General features: G+C 43.2%; 2 protein-coding genes across 12 annotated transcripts in view; one reads left to right on the plus strand and one right to left on the minus strand.

Annotated features, from left to right (window-relative positions):
* Nucleotides 1-17,121, minus strand: part of RBMS2 (RNA binding motif single stranded interacting protein 2) — a 102,408-nt gene that overhangs the window by 75,336 nt on the left and 9,951 nt on the right. The window contains exon 1 of one of the 11 annotated variants that reach the window (XM_055246840.2): nt 7,889-7,925. The exons of the other annotated variants lie outside the window; for them this stretch is intronic. The gene's annotated coding sequence lies outside the window, so the exon portion shown is untranslated. Of the gene's footprint in view, nt 1-7,888; nt 7,926-17,121 lie in introns of those variants that run through there. 11 annotated transcript variants of the gene reach the window in all.
* LOC129465208 (large ribosomal subunit protein eL8-like) lies at nt 3,156-3,998 on the plus strand. Its single transcript, XM_055246966.2, has one exon. The coding sequence runs from the start codon at nt 3,173-3,175 to the stop codon at nt 3,971-3,973; it is 801 nt and encodes a 266-aa protein (XP_055102941.1). The 5' UTR covers nt 3,156-3,172; the 3' UTR covers nt 3,974-3,998.

Raw genomic sequence — 17,121 nt, forward strand, 5'->3', positions numbered from 1 at the left:
GTTCACTGTAGCCCCGAATTCCTGGGCTCAAGCAATCTTCCCACCTCAGCCTCCCGAGTAGCTGCGACTACAGGCGCATGCTACCACACCTGGCTAATATTTGAATTTTTTGTAGAGACTTAGTCTTGCCATGTTACCTAGTCTGGTCTTGAACTCTTGGGTTCAAGTGATCCTCCTGCCTTGACCTCCCAAAGTGCTGGGATTACAGGCATGAGCCACCAAGCCCAGCCAATATTTAGGTTTAATTCTACCATTGTCTTGTATTAGCTGTGTGACTTTGGATAAGTTGCTTGACCTCACCTATAAAATGGGGACAGTTAACAGCACCTATGAAATAGGACTGTTGTGGGGATTAAAATAAATGCAGGTAGCCAGGTGTGGTTATTCTTGCCTATAATCCCAGCTACTCTGAAGACTGAGGTGGGAGGATCACTTGAAGCCAGGAGTTCGAGATCAGTCTGGGCAACATAGTGAGACCTTGTCTCTAAAAAAACAATTTTTAAAAAATCAGCTGGGTGTGTTAGTGTACACCTGTAGTCCCGGCTACATGGAAGGCTAAGGCAGGAGGATCACCTGAGCTCAGGTGTTTGAGGCTGCAGTGAGCTATGATCACACCACTCCACTCCAACCTGGGAGAGAAAGTGAGATCCCCTTCTGCAATAAATAAATAAATATATACATATATGTAAGTACAAATACATACATACATACATACATACATGTAAAACTCTTATCATGGTGTCTGAAACATAAAAGGAGCTGACATCTATTCATTCAATAAATATTCAATGCCCACTTTAGAGTACTAGGTACTATGTTAGGTACCAAGGACAAAATGCTTAGCTAAACCAGACATGGTTCTGGCCCTAATAAAATTTTCAGGGGTATTTAGTGGGGAGAGAGACATTAATCAAATAATCATAAAATAATTTAATAATTACCCACTGTGATAAATGGGCTACCAAAAAAAAAAACAAAAAGAAGGCTGTGGCCTATTTTCATTAGACTAGTCAGAAAGATGACATTTAAGTATGAAAGACTTCAAGGATGAGAAGAAACTAGCCATTCGGAGAATGAAAGAGATCATTCCAGAAAGAGGGAGCACACGGTTAAAAGCTATAAGGTGGGACTTTGGAAGGAATAGAAGGCCAGTGAAGCCGGAATGTAATGAAGCATCTGGCCTCTCAGTTTTTAGAAGGTTTATGTGAGTTAAATTTTATAAAGGGCTTAGAACAGTAACTGGTATGCTCAGGCAGCTGAGGGAGGAGAATCGCTTGAACCTGGGAGGCAGAGGTTGCAGTGAGCTGAGATCACGCCATTGCACTCCAGTCTGGGCAACAAGAGCGAAACTCCATCTCAAAAAAAATTAAAGAACAGTAACCGGTATGTAAAAATACTGTCTATTATATAAAATAAAACTAAGAAAACAAGGTAATTATTAACTCCAGGGAAAACAAAACTTGAACAAAGGAACTATTAGCATATTATACAGCTTAGCTAGAAATAATACTTATAAAATCATAATAATATAAATATTGAATACTGGTTTAACTAAAAATCATGACACAACTTATACACGGAAGCTGGGAAGAAAGGGGCAGCTGGAACATAAGGGCACGGGGTTTAAAAGAAATAAATCTTTACCCTCTATAACAGAAAGGCAATATCTGATTTGCTGAATCAATACACAAACATAGACTTATAGAATTGCTGAATTCTGGCTGGGCACAGTGGCTCACGCCTGTAATCCTAGTACTTTGGGAGGCTGAGGTGGGCGAATCACTTGAGTTCAGGAGTTCCAGACCAGCCTGGCCAACATGGTGAAACCTCATCTCTACTAAAAATACAAAAAGTTAGCTGGGCGTGGTGGCGGGCACCTGTAATCCCAGCTACTTGCGAGGCTGAGGCAGGAGAATTGCTTGAACCTGGGAGGCGGAGGTTGCAGTAAGCCAAGATTGCGCCACTGCACTCCAGCCTGGGCAACAGAGCAAGACTCTGTCTCAAAAAAAAAAAAAAAAAAAGAATTTCTGAATTTTATATAATTAACAATGAATTATTTGAAAAGAAAATTAAAACTGTTCCATTTCTAATAGCACCAAAAATATTAATATGCTTAAGAATAAGGTTAACCAAGGAGGCAAAAGACTTGTACAGTGAAAGCCAAAAATATTACTAAAAGAAATTGCAGAAGACACAAATATATGGAAAGACTCCATGCTCATGGATTTGAAGCATTAACATTGTTAAGATATCAGGGCCAGGCGGGGTGGCTCACGCCTGAAATCCCAGCACTTCGGGAGGCCGAGGCGGGTGGATCACGAGGTCAGGAGTTCAAGACCAGCCTGGCCAAGATGGTGAAACCCCATCTCTACTAAAAATACAAAAATTAGCCGGACTTGGTGGCAGGTGCCTGTAATCCCAGCTACTCAGGAGGCTGAGGCAGAGAATCACTTGTACCCGGGAGGCAGAGGTTGCAGTGAGCCGAGATCACTGCACTCCAGCCTGGATGACAGAGCGAGACTCCGTCTCAAAAAAAAAAAGATATCAGTACTACTCAAAGCAATCTGCAGATTCAATGTAATCCATATCAAAATCCCAAAAATGGGCTAGGTGTGGTGGCTCATGCCTGTAATCTGCAGATTCAATGTAATCCCTATCAAAATCCCAAAGATGGGCCGGGTATGGTGGCTCATGCCTGTAATTCCAGGCACTTTGGGAGGCTGAGGTGGGTGGATCACATGAGGCCAGGAGTTCGAGACCAGCCTGGCCAACATGGCAAAACCCCATCTCTACTAAAAATACAAAAATTAGCTGGGCGTGGTGGTGCACGTCTGTAATCCCAGCTACCTGGGAGGCTGAGGCAGGAGAGTCACTTGAACCCAAGAGGTGGAGGTTGCAATGAGCCGAGATCATGCCATTGCACTCCAGCCTGGGCAAAAAGAGCAAAACTCTGTCTCGAATAAATAAATAAATTAATTAAATAAAATAAGCAAAAGACTTGAATAGATTTATCTCCAAAGAAGATTTACAAATGACATTTCACAAATGTGAAAAGATGTTCAACATCACTAATCATTAGAGAAACAGAAATCAAAACCATGGGATACCACCTCGCACCCATCAGGATGGCTACTTATCAAAAAAAAAAATCTCTCTCCTCCCACCGCCCAAGATGCCGAAAGGAAAGAAGGCCAAGGGAAAGAAGGTGGCTCTGGCCCCTGCTGTCGTGAAGAAGCAGGAGGCTAAGAAAGTGGTGAATCCCCTGTTTGAGAAAAGGCCTAAGAATTTTGGCACTGGACAGGACACCCAGCCCAAAAGAGACCTCACCCGCTTTGTGAAATGGCGCCGCTATATCAGGTTGCAGCGGCAGAGAGCCATCCTCTATAAGCAGCTGAAAGTGCCTCCTGCGATTAACCAGTTCACCCAGGCCCTGGACCGCCAAACAGCTACTCAGCTGCTTAAGCTGGCCCACAAGTACAGACCAGAGACAAAGCAAGAGAAGAAGCAGAGACTGTTAGCCCGGGCCGAGAAGAAAGCTGCTGGCAAAGGGGACGTCCCCACGAAGAGACCACCTGTCCTTCGAGCAGGAGTTAACACCATCACCACCTTGGTGGAGAACAAGAAAGCTCAGCTGGTGGTGATTGCACATGACATGGATCCCATTGAGCTGGCTGTCTTCTTGCCTGCCCTGTGTCGTAAAATGGGGGTCCCTTACTGCATTATCAAGGGGAAGGCAAGACTGGGACGTCTAGTCCACAGGAAGACCTGCATCACTGTCGCCTTCACACAGGTGAACTCGGAAGACAAAGGCGCTTTGGCTAAGCTGGTGGAAGCTATCAGGACTAATTACAATGACAGATACGAAGAGATCCACCGTCACTGGGGCGGCAACGTCCTGGGTCCTAAGTCTGTGGCTCGTATCGCCAAGCTCGAAAAGGCAAAGGCTAAAGAACTTGCCACTAAACTGGGTTAAATGTACACTGTTGAGTTTTCTGTACATAAAAATAATTAAAATACAAATTTTCCTTCAAAAAAAAAAGCAGAAAACAACAAGTGTTGGTAAGGATGCAGAGAAATTGGAACCCTTGTGCAGTGTTGAAAACAGGACAGTGGTTCCTGAAAAAGTTAAAAATAGACTTACCATATGATGTAGCAATTCCACTTCTGGGTATATACCCAAAAGAATTGAAAGCAGTGTCTCAAAGGGACACTTGAATGTATTTGTACACTCAAGTTCATAGCAACATTATTCACAACAGCCAAAAGGTAGAAGCAACCCAAGTATCCATCAATGGGCAAATGAATAAACAAATACGTGCTATATGCTGTACATACAATGAAACATTATTCAGGGTGAAAGGCAAGGAAACAATGACACATGCTACAACATAGATGAACCACGAGGACATTAAACCAAGTGAAATAAGACAGTCACAAAAATATTGTATGATTCCACTTACATAAAGTACGTAGGATAGTCAAATTAATCGAGACAGAAAGTAGAACAGTGGTTGCCAGAGGCTAGAGGGAGAGGAGAATGTGGAGTTGTTTAATGGGTATAGAGTTTCAGTTTTGTAAGATGAAAAGAATTCTGGAGATGGGTTGCGCAACAATGTAAATGCACTTAATGCTACTAAACTGTATACTAAAATGTTTAAGATGAGCCAAGCAAGGTGAGCGCCTCACGCCTGTAATCCCAGCACTTTGGGAGGCTGAGGTGAGTGGACTGCTTGAGGTCGGGAGTTCAAGGCCAGCCTGACCAACCTGGTGAAAACTCTTCTCTTCTAAAAATACAAAAATTAGCCAGGTGTGATGGCAGGTGCCCGTAATCCCAGCTACTTGGGAGGCTGCGGCAGGAGAATCAATTGAACCTGGGAGGTGGAGGTTGCAGTGAGCCAAGATCATGTCACTGCACTCCAGCCTGGACAACAGGGCAAGACTCCGTCTCAAAAAAAGAAAAAAGTTCAAGATGGTAAATTTTACATTATGTATATTTGTCACAATTAAAAATAAAAATAAGCCAGGTGCAGTGGCTCACGCCTGTAAACCCAGCACTTTGGGAGGCCGGGGGGGGGGGGGGGGGCAGATCATGAGGTCAGGAGTTCGAGACCAGCCTGGCCAGCATAGTGAAACCCCATCTCTACTGAAAATACAAAAAATTAGCCAAGCATGATGGCACACACCTGTAGTCCCAGTTACTAGGAAAGCTAAGGCAGGAGAATTGCTTGAACCCACCAGGCAGAGGTTGCAGTGAGCCAAGATCACGCCACTGCACTCCAGCCTGGGAGATAGAGCGAGACTCCATTTTAAACAAACAAACAAAAAAACAAGAAAGAAGGAGAGAAGGAAAGAAAGCGAGAAAAGAAAGAAGGAAGGAAGGAAGGGAGGGAGGGAGGGAGGAAGGAAGGAAGGAAGGAAGGAAGGAAGGAAGGAAGGAAGGAAGGAAAAGATCTTACTAAGAAAAAGAGTAGGAGGTAAGGAAACAGAGAGTCTATACGGACTACTCTTTCAAGAAGCTCAGGCCAGGCATGGTGGCTCATGCTTGTAATCCCAGCACTTTGGGAGGCTGAGGTGGGAGGATTACTTGAGCTCAGGAGTTCAAGAACAGCCTGGGTAACATGGTGAAACCCCATCTCTACAAAAATACAAAAATTAGCCAGGCAGAACTCCTGACCTCAGGTATTCTGCCTGCCTTGCCCTTCCAGAGTGCTGGGATTTTTTTTTTTTTTTTTTTTTTTTTTTTGAGACAGAGTTTCTCTCTTGTCACCCAGGCTGGAGTGCAATGGCGTGATCTCAGCTCACTGCAAAATCCACCTCCCAGGTTCAAGTGATTCTCCTGCTTCAGCGTCCCAAGTAGCTGGGACGGTGTGCACCACCACACCCAGCTAATTTTTGTATTTTTAGTAGAGACACGGTTTCTCCATGTTGGCTAGGCTGGCCTCAAACTTCTGACCTCAGGTGATCCACCCACCTGCCTCAGCCTCCCAAAGTGCTAGGATTACAGGTGTGAGCCACAACACCCGGTCAATTGTTAACCTTAATGATCATTTACTATGTGCCAGGCATTCATTACTGACAGCTCAATAAAGTGGATACTAGTAGTATGCCATTAGATATGGAGTTATGGGGGAAAAGAAGGTCAAGGATAATATTAAGGTTTTTGGTCTGAGCATATGGAGGAATGAAGTTGCCATTTACTGAGACGGAGAACAGTTTTGGCAGGGCAGGGAGGAAAAGAGCAGGCAGGAGCTCTGTTTAAATATGTTAAGTTTGAAATGTCTAATAAATGTCTAAATGGAGATGTCAGGTGTGATGTTAAATATATAAATCTAAAATACAGGAGGGCAGTCCAAGTTGAGAGTTCCAGTCCAAGTTGAGAGTTCCATCATACGGGTGCTATTCAAAGCTATGAGACTGGACATAAATTTTTTTTTTTTTTTTGAGATGGAGTCTCCCTCTGTCACCCAGGCTGGAGTGCAGTGGCACAATCTCGGCTCACTGCAACCTCTGCCTCCTGGGTTCAAGTGATCCTTCCACCTCAGCCTCCTGAGTAGCTGGGACCACAGACATGCACCACCACGCCTGGTTAATTTTTGTATATTTGGTAGAGACGGGTTTTCACCATGTTGCCCCAGCTGGTCTCAAACTCCTGAGCTCAAGCAATCTGCTCACCTCAGCCTCCCAAAGTGCTGAGGTTACAGGCATGAGCTACTGCACCCGTCCAAGACCTGGATAAAACTATGAAGAGAGAAGTATAGACAGAAAGAGGCTCAAGGACTGAGTCCTGCAGTACTCCAAGGTTTAGAGGTCAGGAAAATGAGGAGAAACTAGGAAAGGAATCAGAAAAAGAGAGGCCATAGAAATGAGAAGAAAACCAGGAGTGTGGCATTTTATAAGTCAAATGAAGAAAGTTTCTCAAGGAATAGAGTGATCAATTGTGTCAAGTGTTGTTGACAGGTTAAGATGAAAGTTAAGAAATAAACATTTATTGGGGCTGGGCACGGTGTCTCACGCCTGTAATCCCAGCGCTTTAGGAGGCTGAGGCGGGTGGATCACGAGGTAAGGAGATCGAGACCATCCTGGCTAACACAGTGAAAACCTGTCTCTACTAAAAATACAAAAAATTAGCCGGGCATGGTGGCAGGCGCCTGTAGTCCCACCTATTCGGGAGGCTGAGGCAGGAGAATGATGTGAAGCTGGGAGGCGGAGGTTGCAGTGAGCCGAGATCGTGCCACTGCACTCCAGCCTGGGTGACAGAGCGAGACTCTGTCATAAAAAATAAATAAATAAATAAACATTTACTTAATAACATGAGTCACTGCAGACTTTCAAAAGAGCAGTTTTGGTGGAGTGGTAGGAATAAAAGCCTAATTAGTTTGGTTTCAGAGGGAATGAGAGAAGTCTGACATTATCAAAAAATGGAAAGGATGTAAATCTATGACAAATTTTATACACTGTTGATGGAAACAGGTTTGGTACAATACTTTGTTAATAAATTTAGCATTATCTCCCAAAGTGGAATATTCGCATACCTGATGGCTCACCAATCCCACTCTTAGGTAGAAACCCAAGAGAAACTCTAGCACAAGGATACTACATACAGAAGAATGTTCAGAACAGCAATTTCAAAAATAGCAAAAATGAATAAACACAATCTAGAAACAATCCAAAAATCCATTGGTAGGAGAATGGATAAATTACAGTATATTCACAAATGAAATATTGTAAAGCATGAAAAATGGATAAACCACATCTACATGCAACATGAATGAATTGTGAACACACAAAACTGAAGGTAAAAAAACAAAAACAAAAACAGACAGAAGACTATGTGCTGCAATAAGACACTACAGCAGTGGTTGCAAGCACAGATTTGGAACTAGATTACCTGGGTTCAAATCCCAGTTGGGCCATTCACTAGCAGTATGATTTTCAAACTCTCTGTAACTCACTTTTCCTCATCTATAAGATGGGAATAATAATAATGAAGTTGTAAGGATTAAATAAGATAAAATATAGTTATATAACTATATATTATGTAGATATAATTATATACAGTTATACAAAGTACTTAGAACAGTGCAAACAAGTTAATTAAACATGATTTTAAAACTATGTTTTTTTGGGGAAGACTTTCAGTCCAAAATGGCAGTATAGAAGTAAACTGGCTTCACTTTCTTCCACAGAAAACTAAAACTATATTTTTAAAAAGTAACAGGGCTGCTGGGCGCAGTGGCTCATGCCTGTAATCCCAGCACTTTGGGAGGCCAAGGTGGGCGAATCACTTGAAGTCAGGAGTTCGAGACCAACCTGATCAACATGGTGAAACCCTGTCTCTACTAAAAACACAAAAATAAGCCAGGTGTGGTGGCATGCGCCTGTAGTCCCAGCTACTCAGAAGGCTGAGACATGAGAATCGCCTGAACCCGGGAGGTGGAAGATGCAGTGAGTTGAGATCACGCCACTACACTCCAGCCTGGGTGACAGAGTAAGACCCCATCTCAAAAAAAAAAAACAAAAAAAAAGTTATAGGGCTGGGTGCCATGGCTCACACCTATAATCCCAGCACTTTGGGAGGCCAAGGCAGGAGGATTGCTTGAGGTCAGGAGTTCGAGACCAGCTTGGGCAACATAGCAAGACCCTGTGTCTACAAAAAAATTTAAAAATTAGCCAGCTGTGGTGGTGAGTGCCTGTAGTCCTAGCTACTTGGGAAGCTGAGGCAGGAGGATCACTGGAGCCCAGGAGTTCCAGGCTGCAGTGAGCTACGATCATGCCACTGCACTCCACTATGGATGACAGAGTGAGACCCTGTCTCCACAAAAAATTTAAAAATTAGCTGGGCATGGTGATGCACATCTGTAATCCTAGCTACTCAGGAGGCTGAGGTGGGAGGACTGCTTGAGCCAGGGAGGCCGAGGCTGCAGAGAGCCATGATCGAGCCACTGCACTCCAGCCCGAGTGACAAAGTGAGACCCAGTCTCAAAAAATAAAATAAAATAAAAAGCAAGAGAGTAATAAATACAGAATTTAGGACAGTGGTTGCCTCTAGAAGAGGTGCAGAGGATGAGATGGAGAAATTCATGTGTACGTAATTTATGGGCAATGAATCTAGTCTAGTACTTGAGAGTACCTCTTTCAGGTGTTCCTCTATTATTACACTTTATAACTACATGTAAACTTTTGTATTATCTGATAATATATTCAAGATAATAAAAGAAAAAAGAATGGAAGGAAATAAATTGGAGACAGCAAGTATATATGATTCTTGAATAGATAGCTCTTTCAAGATGTTTTACTGTAAAGGGAAGAAGAGAAATGAAACAATGGCTAGAAGAAGAAAAAGGTTTTTTTTTTATTTAAATTCTTTTTTCTTTTTTTTTGAGACAGAGTTTCACTCTTGTTGCCCAAGCTGGAGCGCAATGGCACAATCTTTGCTCACTGCAACCTCCACCTCCCAGGTTTGAGCAATTCTCCTGCCTCAGCCTCTCTAGTATCTGGGATTACAGGCATGCGCCACCATGCCTGGCTAATTTTGTATTTTTAGTAGAGACGGGGTTTCACCATGTTGGTCAGGCTGGTTTCAAACTCCTGACCTCCGGTGGTCTGCCTGCCTCAGCCTCCCAAAGTGCTGAGATTACAGGTGTGAGCCACCGCCTGGCCAATTTTTTTTTCTTTTTTGTACTCCATAGGTTCACAATTTTTAGACAGAAATTCGTTCTTGTAGCCCAGGCTGGAATACAATGGCACGATCTTGGCTCACTGCAACCTCTACCTCCTGAGTTCAAGTGATTCTCCTGGCTCAGCCTCCCAATTAGCTGGGATTACAAGCATGCATCACCATGCCCAGCTAATTTTATATTTTTTAATAGAGACAGGGTCACCATGTTGGCCAGGCTGGTCTCGAACTCCTGACCTCAGGTGATCTGCCCACCTCGGCCTTCCAAACTGCTGGAATTACAGGCGTTGAGCCCACATTTTTTTTTTTAAATAAGAGAAAAACAGCCAATATATAGGCTGATATGTGATTATAAACATTACCAATCCTCAAAATAATTCGACAAAATATATCAGTACTTTTTTTTTTTTTTTTTTTTTTTTTGAGATGGAGTCTCGCGCTGTCACCTGGGCTGGAGTCCAGTGGCAGATCTCGGCTCACTGCAGCCTCTGTCTCCCAGGTTCAAGTGATTCTCCTCACCTCAGCCTCCCAAGTAGCTGGGATTACAGGTACCCACCACCACGCCCAGCTAATTTTTTTGTATTTTTAGTAGAGACTGGGTTTCACTATGTTAGCCAGGCTGGTCTCGAATCCTGACCTCTGATCCGCCCGCCTCAGCCTCCCAAAGTGCTGGGATTACAGGCATGAGCCATCACGCCCGGCCAATATATCAGTACTTTAAGATGAAAAATTCAAGGTCAGAAAGACTAAGACACTGGCACTGGTCACACAGCTAATACTTGACAAAGCCACATTTAAATTCAGATCAATCAATAAATAATTACTTAAAAAATAAATTCAGATCTATCTAACTCCGTATTTCAGGGTTTGTACAGAACATAATGCTTCCTTCCTTTGCTTAACCTTGATTTAGTGCCTACCATAGGCACTAAATGTGATAGCTTAATCACATTTATTAGGATATATTTTTTTTGAGTATCTACTAAATAGGCCTAAGATGCTATATTAGGTATTTGGGGACATAATAAACTGAATAACACTGTCTCTACCTTAAAGAGCTTACACTCTAGCAATGAAGATAAGACAATTACCTAAATGATTCCAATACAACGCAAAATTATATAAACACCATATAAGAAGTATAAAACATTATGGGGGTTCAGAAAAAAGTCCCCTTTGGAAAAAACAGTCCCCTCTGGGGCTGGGAAATGGAAGGATTAGTAGAAGCTTTATATAAGAGGTAATTTTCAACTGAACTTAAAGGGATGGGTAGGATTTTTAAAGATAGTTTTGACTGTGAGTTCTTAAAGGGCCACAGTCATGCGTTAACCCCAGGGCCTAGCATGCTGCAGCTGTTCAATAAATATAAGTAATATGAGTGAAGTAAACAAATGAAATGAAAGGCCATTCCGGAATTAAGCAACAACAACAAAAAGGATCAGAGGCTGAATGCATAAGGCACAAGAACAATGAAAAGATCAGAGTTGGAGGGATGTAAATATGCATATTTTGAGAATAAGTACCAAGTAACTGGTCATGATTCTCTTTACATTTGTCTCCTACATCTCCCATCTTTAAGAAAATTATCTCAGCCAGGTGCAGTATCTCAGGCCTGAAATCCCAGCACTTTAGGAGGCTGAGGTGGGAGAATCACTTGAGCCCAGGAGTTTGAGACCAGCCAGAGCAATATAGTGGGACCCCATCTGTACAAAAATTTAAAAATCAGCCAAGTGTGATGGCGTGAGCCGGTAGTCCCAGCTACTCAGGAGACCAAGGTAGGAGAATCGCTTGAGCCCAGGAGGTTGAGGCTACAGTGAACCATGACTGCACCACTGTGCTCCAGCCTGGGCAACAGAGCAAAACCCTGCCTCAAAAAAAAAAAAAAATGGAAAAAGAAAATTGTCTCTTGACAGCACCACTATCCTCTTCTAGCTTTTATCTCATTTCTCCGGTCCTTTTTTTAAAATAACAACTCTACTGAGATATAATTCACATACCATACACGTCAAGTATAAATTCAAGACTAGGCACAGTGGCTCACGCCTGTAATCCCAGCACTTTAGGAGGCCAAGGCAGGAGGATCGCTTGAGCCCAGGGGTTTGAGATACTCCACATATATTATGTCTCTCTTTCTTTCTTTCTTTTTTGATAGAGTCTTGCTCTGTCACCCAGAATGAAGACAGTGGTGCAACCAACCGCAGCCTTGACCTCCTGGGCTCAAGCAATCCTCCCACCTCAGCCTTCCAAGTATTAATAGCTAGGACTACAGGTGTATGCCACCACACTCAGCTAATTTTTGTATTTTTGTAAAGATGGGGTTTCACCATGTTGCCCAGGCTGGTCTCAAACTCCTGGGCAACATGGTGCCAAGGAGTTATTTGTCCTTTTGATTATCTTTTTGATTATTGACTGTCTTTTTCATTATCTGTCTTTTTCATTATAAACAGCCTAGTGGGTGTGAAGTGGTGTCTCATTGTGGCTTTATTTTATATTTCCTTGATGGCTAATGATGTTAAGCATCTTTCCATAGAGCCTGTGGATAAACATCGATTCAGATGTTTTGCCTACTTTCTATTTGGGTTCTGCTCTACATCTTAATCAATGTTCTTAAAAGATTAGTGTATATATACCATCTATACTTCCTTGTTTTCACTCATCAACCTATTCCAATATTGATTTTGCTCCCCATACCTCTGAAATTGCTTGTCAAAGTCATCAAACACCTTTACACTAACAAATTCAAAGACTATTATTCAATCCTCATCTTCCAGCATTATAATTTTATGATTTGCACGCTTGACTTTTTTTTTTTTTTGATACATGGTCTCGCTCAGTTGCCCAGGCTGCAATGCAGTGGCATGATCATGGCTCACTGTAGCCTCGACCTCTACCAGCTCAGGCGATCCTTCCACCTCAGGCTCCTGAGCAGCTGGAACGACAGGCACACACCACCATACATAGCTGATTTTTGTATCTTTTGTAGAGACAGGGTTTTGCCATGTTGTCCAGGCTGGTCTAGAACTCCTAGGCTCAAGTGATCCTCCCACTTTGGCCTCCCAAAGTGCTGGAATTACAGGCATGAGCCACTGTGCCTGGCCATATTTGCCTTTTCATTCCAACTGACTTCTTATTCCAACTGATATTTTCCCTTGTCCTGTTTCTGTTCTGTATTTTTTTGTTATACTGCATACTGCATATTCTCCTATGGAATAGGAAATGTAAACCAGCAACCAAAGGGTATATCCAGAAAACTGCATCAATATAACTGGCTACTAGAGCAAATGTAACAGTATCAAGGGGGCATGGTGGGGCGGGGCGGGGGGGAGGATGGGGAAGATAAGGAAAGGCCAGACAGATAGTAGGTGTTGGGCTAGAGATTTGCACTTTGTTCAGCAGGTAATATATGGCCATTAAAGTTTTTTTTTGTTTTTGTTTTTGTTTGTTTTTGTTTTGAGATGGAGTCTTGCTGTTGTCGCCCCGGGCCGAAGTGCAATGGCACGATCTCGGCTCACTGCAACCTCTGCCTCCCAGGTTCCAGCAATTCTCCTGCCTCAGCCTCCCAAGTAACTGAGATTACGCCACCACGCCTGGCTAATTTTTGTATATTTAGTAGAGATGGGGTTTCACCCTGTTGGCCAGGCTGGTCTCAAACTCCTGACCTCAGGTGATCCACTCACCTTAGCCTCCCAAAGTGCTGGGATTAGAGGCATGAGCCACTGCACCCGGCCTACCACTAAACTTTAACCATTTGAGTTAACTTATTACTGATAACAGAACAGCTGCCCCAGTCAAGAGATGTTAGACCTACAAGTTCTTAATTCTCAGTCCTATTACATTTGATTTGATGGAAACTAGAAGGAAAAGTAGTAAATATACACAGAGAAAATTCTCTATCCTGTTAGAAGTACTAAGTGATTACAGTACTGTTTGTCACTTCTCTCTCCTGAGTAAACACTCTTGACAATCTCAGGTAACAAGCTTCTCAATGAGTGAGGATCTGGCAGTACCCACCAGTCAGCCTTACTTTCATCACCTCCTACTCCCCATCAGTCTTCAATATATTAACATTGAGAAGAAACAGAAATGTATGAAAAGTACGTTGGAGAAGGCAAATTATCCTAAGTTAAACACAGTCCCTTTTCTTTTTTTCCAGAGGAAATGGTTGTTGATCCTATGAGGAGTTAAATTATAATAACACATGCCAGGGAGATGATGTCAAGAAAGGCGTGGTTAGGCCCTTTACAAGTTTGAAATTCCTTTAGTCCCAAACACTTCCTCTTTCGATCTCACCTATACTCAAATCTCTCTACTTAGGCAACTTCTTCAAACATTGAAGAAACAGCGTTGAGACACTGTCTCTTTTTACTTCAGCCTTTTTTTTTTAATGAACCAAGTTACTGAAGGGCATTAAAACTGATGTTTAAAAAAAAAAAACCACAAAATTATCTTGCAGAATCCCTCTTTGAAATCCACATTTTTCCCCTTCAGCAACTATTTTAATTCCAAAGAAAGGAAAAAAAAAATGTAACACTACTTCCTGAGAAAAAAGTCTGCCTTTATTAGGCATTATACATTTGTTGACGGCATTCCCATATTTACCACCAGCCAATAGAGTAAGAAAACTATGACTGTCATGGGCTCCTCAGGAAACATCTTTCCTGATAAGTGAAGTATATATTTCAAAATAAAATAATCCTACCTTTTATGTTTTTTTATTTTTTATTTTATTTATTTATTTATTTATTTTTGAGATGGAGTCTCACTCTGTTGCCCAGGCTGCAGTGCAGTGGCACAATCTTGGCTCACTGCAACATCTACCTCCTGGGTTCAAGCGATTCTCCTGCCTCAGCCTTCCGAGTAGCTGGGACTACAGGCGTGCACCACCATACCCGGCTAATTTTTGTATTTTCAGTATTGATGGGGTTTCACCATGTTGGCCAGGCTGGTCTTGAACTCCTGACCTCGAGCCATGTGCCCGCTTCTGCCTCCCAAAGAGCTGGGATTACAGGTGTGAGCACCAAAGTTAAATTTTTACAATAATTTTCATTAGTTTCAGTAAGAAACAGTAACTTTTATATAAAAGTTATATATAGGTAGGGCGTGGTGGCTCATGCCTGTAATCCCAGCACTTTGGGAGGCCGAGGTGGGCAGGTCACTTGAGGTCAGGAGTTCGAGAACAGCCTGGCCAACATGGTGAAACGCCATCTGTACCAAAAATATAAAAAACTAGCCAGGCGTGGTGGTGGGCCTCTGTAATCCCAGCTACTCAGGAGGCTGAGGCAGAAGAATCGCTTGAACCCAGGAGTCGCAGGTTGCAGTGAGCCGAGATCACCCCACTGCACTCCAGCCTGGGTGACAGAGCGAGACTCTGTCTCGAAAACAAACAACAAAAAAGTTATATATAAAAGTTGGCTGAGGTGGGAGGCTCGCTTAAGCCCAGGGGGTGGAGGTTGTAGTGAGCCGAGATCATGGCACTGTCCTCCAGCCCAGACTACAGAGTGATACCCTGTCTCAAAATAAATAAATAAATAAATAAGCCGGACAGCGGCTCACGCCTGTAATCCCAGCACTTTGGGAACCCGAGGCAGGCAGATTGCTTGAGGCCAGGAGTTCGAGACCAGCCTGGCCAACGTGGCAAAACCCCGTCTCTACTAAAATTACAAAATTTAGCTGGGCATGGTGGCGCACACCTGTAGTCCCAGCTAGCCAGGAGGTTGAGGCGGGAGAATCACTTGAACCCAGGAGATGAGGTTGCAGGGAGCCAGGATCGTGCCACTGCACTCCAGCCTGGGTGACAGAGTAAGACTCTGTCTCAATATAAATAAATAAACAAATAAAATTTAACTGGGTATGGAAAATACACAAATTACATAAGCAAATGCATCTACAACACTTTCCAAAACAGAAACACAGTAAGCCCTACTTGACAAGACAAAGAGCAACATAATAATGCTGTAGTTTAAAAACACCCTCCCTGGTCATCTAGTGTTGAGGAAAAAAATTAAGTAAAATAAAAATAAAAATATAGGGCCAGGCGCAGTGGCTCACGCCTGTAATCCCAGTACTTTGGGAGGTTGAGGCAGGCAGATCACCTGAGGTCAGGAGTTCGAGACCAGCCTGACCAACATGATGAAACCCCGTCTCTACTAAAAATACAAAAAATTAGCTGGGCGTGGTGGCGGGCACCTGTAATCCCAACTATGCAGAAAGCTGAGGCAGGAGAATCACTTGAACCCAGGAGACGGAGGTTGCAGTGAGCCGAAATCACGCCACTGCATTCCAGCCTGGGCGCGACAGAGCAAGACTCCGTCTCAAATAAATAAATAAAAATATGGGCCGGGCTTGGCGACTCAAAGTGTAATCTCAACACTTTGGGAGTCCAAGGCAGGCAGATCACTTGAGGTCAGGAGTTTGAAACCAGCCTGGCCAACACGGTGAAACCCCGTCTCTACTAAGAACACAAAAAAACTGTCCAGGTGTGGTGGCACTCCTGTAGTTCCAGCTACTTGTGAGGCTGAGGCAGGAGAACTGCTTGAACCTGGGAGGCGGAGGCTGCAGTGAGCTGAGATCACACCACTGCACTCCAGCCTGGGTGACAAAGCGAGACTCCAACTCAAAAAAAAAAAAGAGTAAAAATAAAAATATGAAAACCCTCTGCGTTCACAAACTTATATAGGCACAAAAGGAGTCATATGCATAGCCACAAAGTGATGCAGATACAGCATCCTTACATCTGATCATAACATTGACTTATAAGAACCCAAAGAATTGACAAATACATTAGTAATTAGTAATTATGTATCTACCCATCCTCCCCAACCAATTCCAGCAATTCCTGAATTGTCAAACCTTACAGTTATCAGGAAGAGATAAGAGATTTCAACCCAAACCCACAACCATACCTCTTGTCCCCTATACTATCCTAGATTTAGAAGCTAGTTAACTTTTTCCTATACTCCAAGGTGGGAGAGGGAGCAGAGAGCAAAAAGAGATTTTTAGATAGCTTCAAATACATGAAACTTCTAATAGGGAAGCAATTCATTTTGGGAATTCATTTTATTTTAATGAGTTCTGGGTAACCTGAGAGACTAGGAGGGAAAAAATCAGGAGAGAAATTTTCACATGGTGCTCTACAAGGTTTGAAAAGAATAAAGATTGGGCCGGGCGCGGTGGCTCAAGCCTGTAATCCCAGCACTTTGGGAGGCCGAGGCGGGTGGATCACGAGGTCAGGAGATCGAGACCATCCTGGCTAACACAGTGAAACTCCGTCTCTACTAAAAAATACAAAAAATTAGCCGGGCGTGTTGGCGGGCGCCTGTGGTCCCAGCTACTCGGGAGGCTGAGGCAGGAGAATGGTGTGAACCCAGGAGGTGGAGGTTGTGGTGAGCCGAGATCGCGCCACTGCACTCCAGCCTGGGGGACAGAGAAAGACTCCGTCTCAAAAA

This window comes from Symphalangus syndactylus, chromosome 17 (assembly GCF_028878055.3).
Source record: "Symphalangus syndactylus isolate Jambi chromosome 17, NHGRI_mSymSyn1-v2.1_pri, whole genome shotgun sequence".
In the NCBI taxonomy this organism is placed as follows: domain Eukaryota; kingdom Metazoa; phylum Chordata; class Mammalia; order Primates; family Hylobatidae; genus Symphalangus; species Symphalangus syndactylus.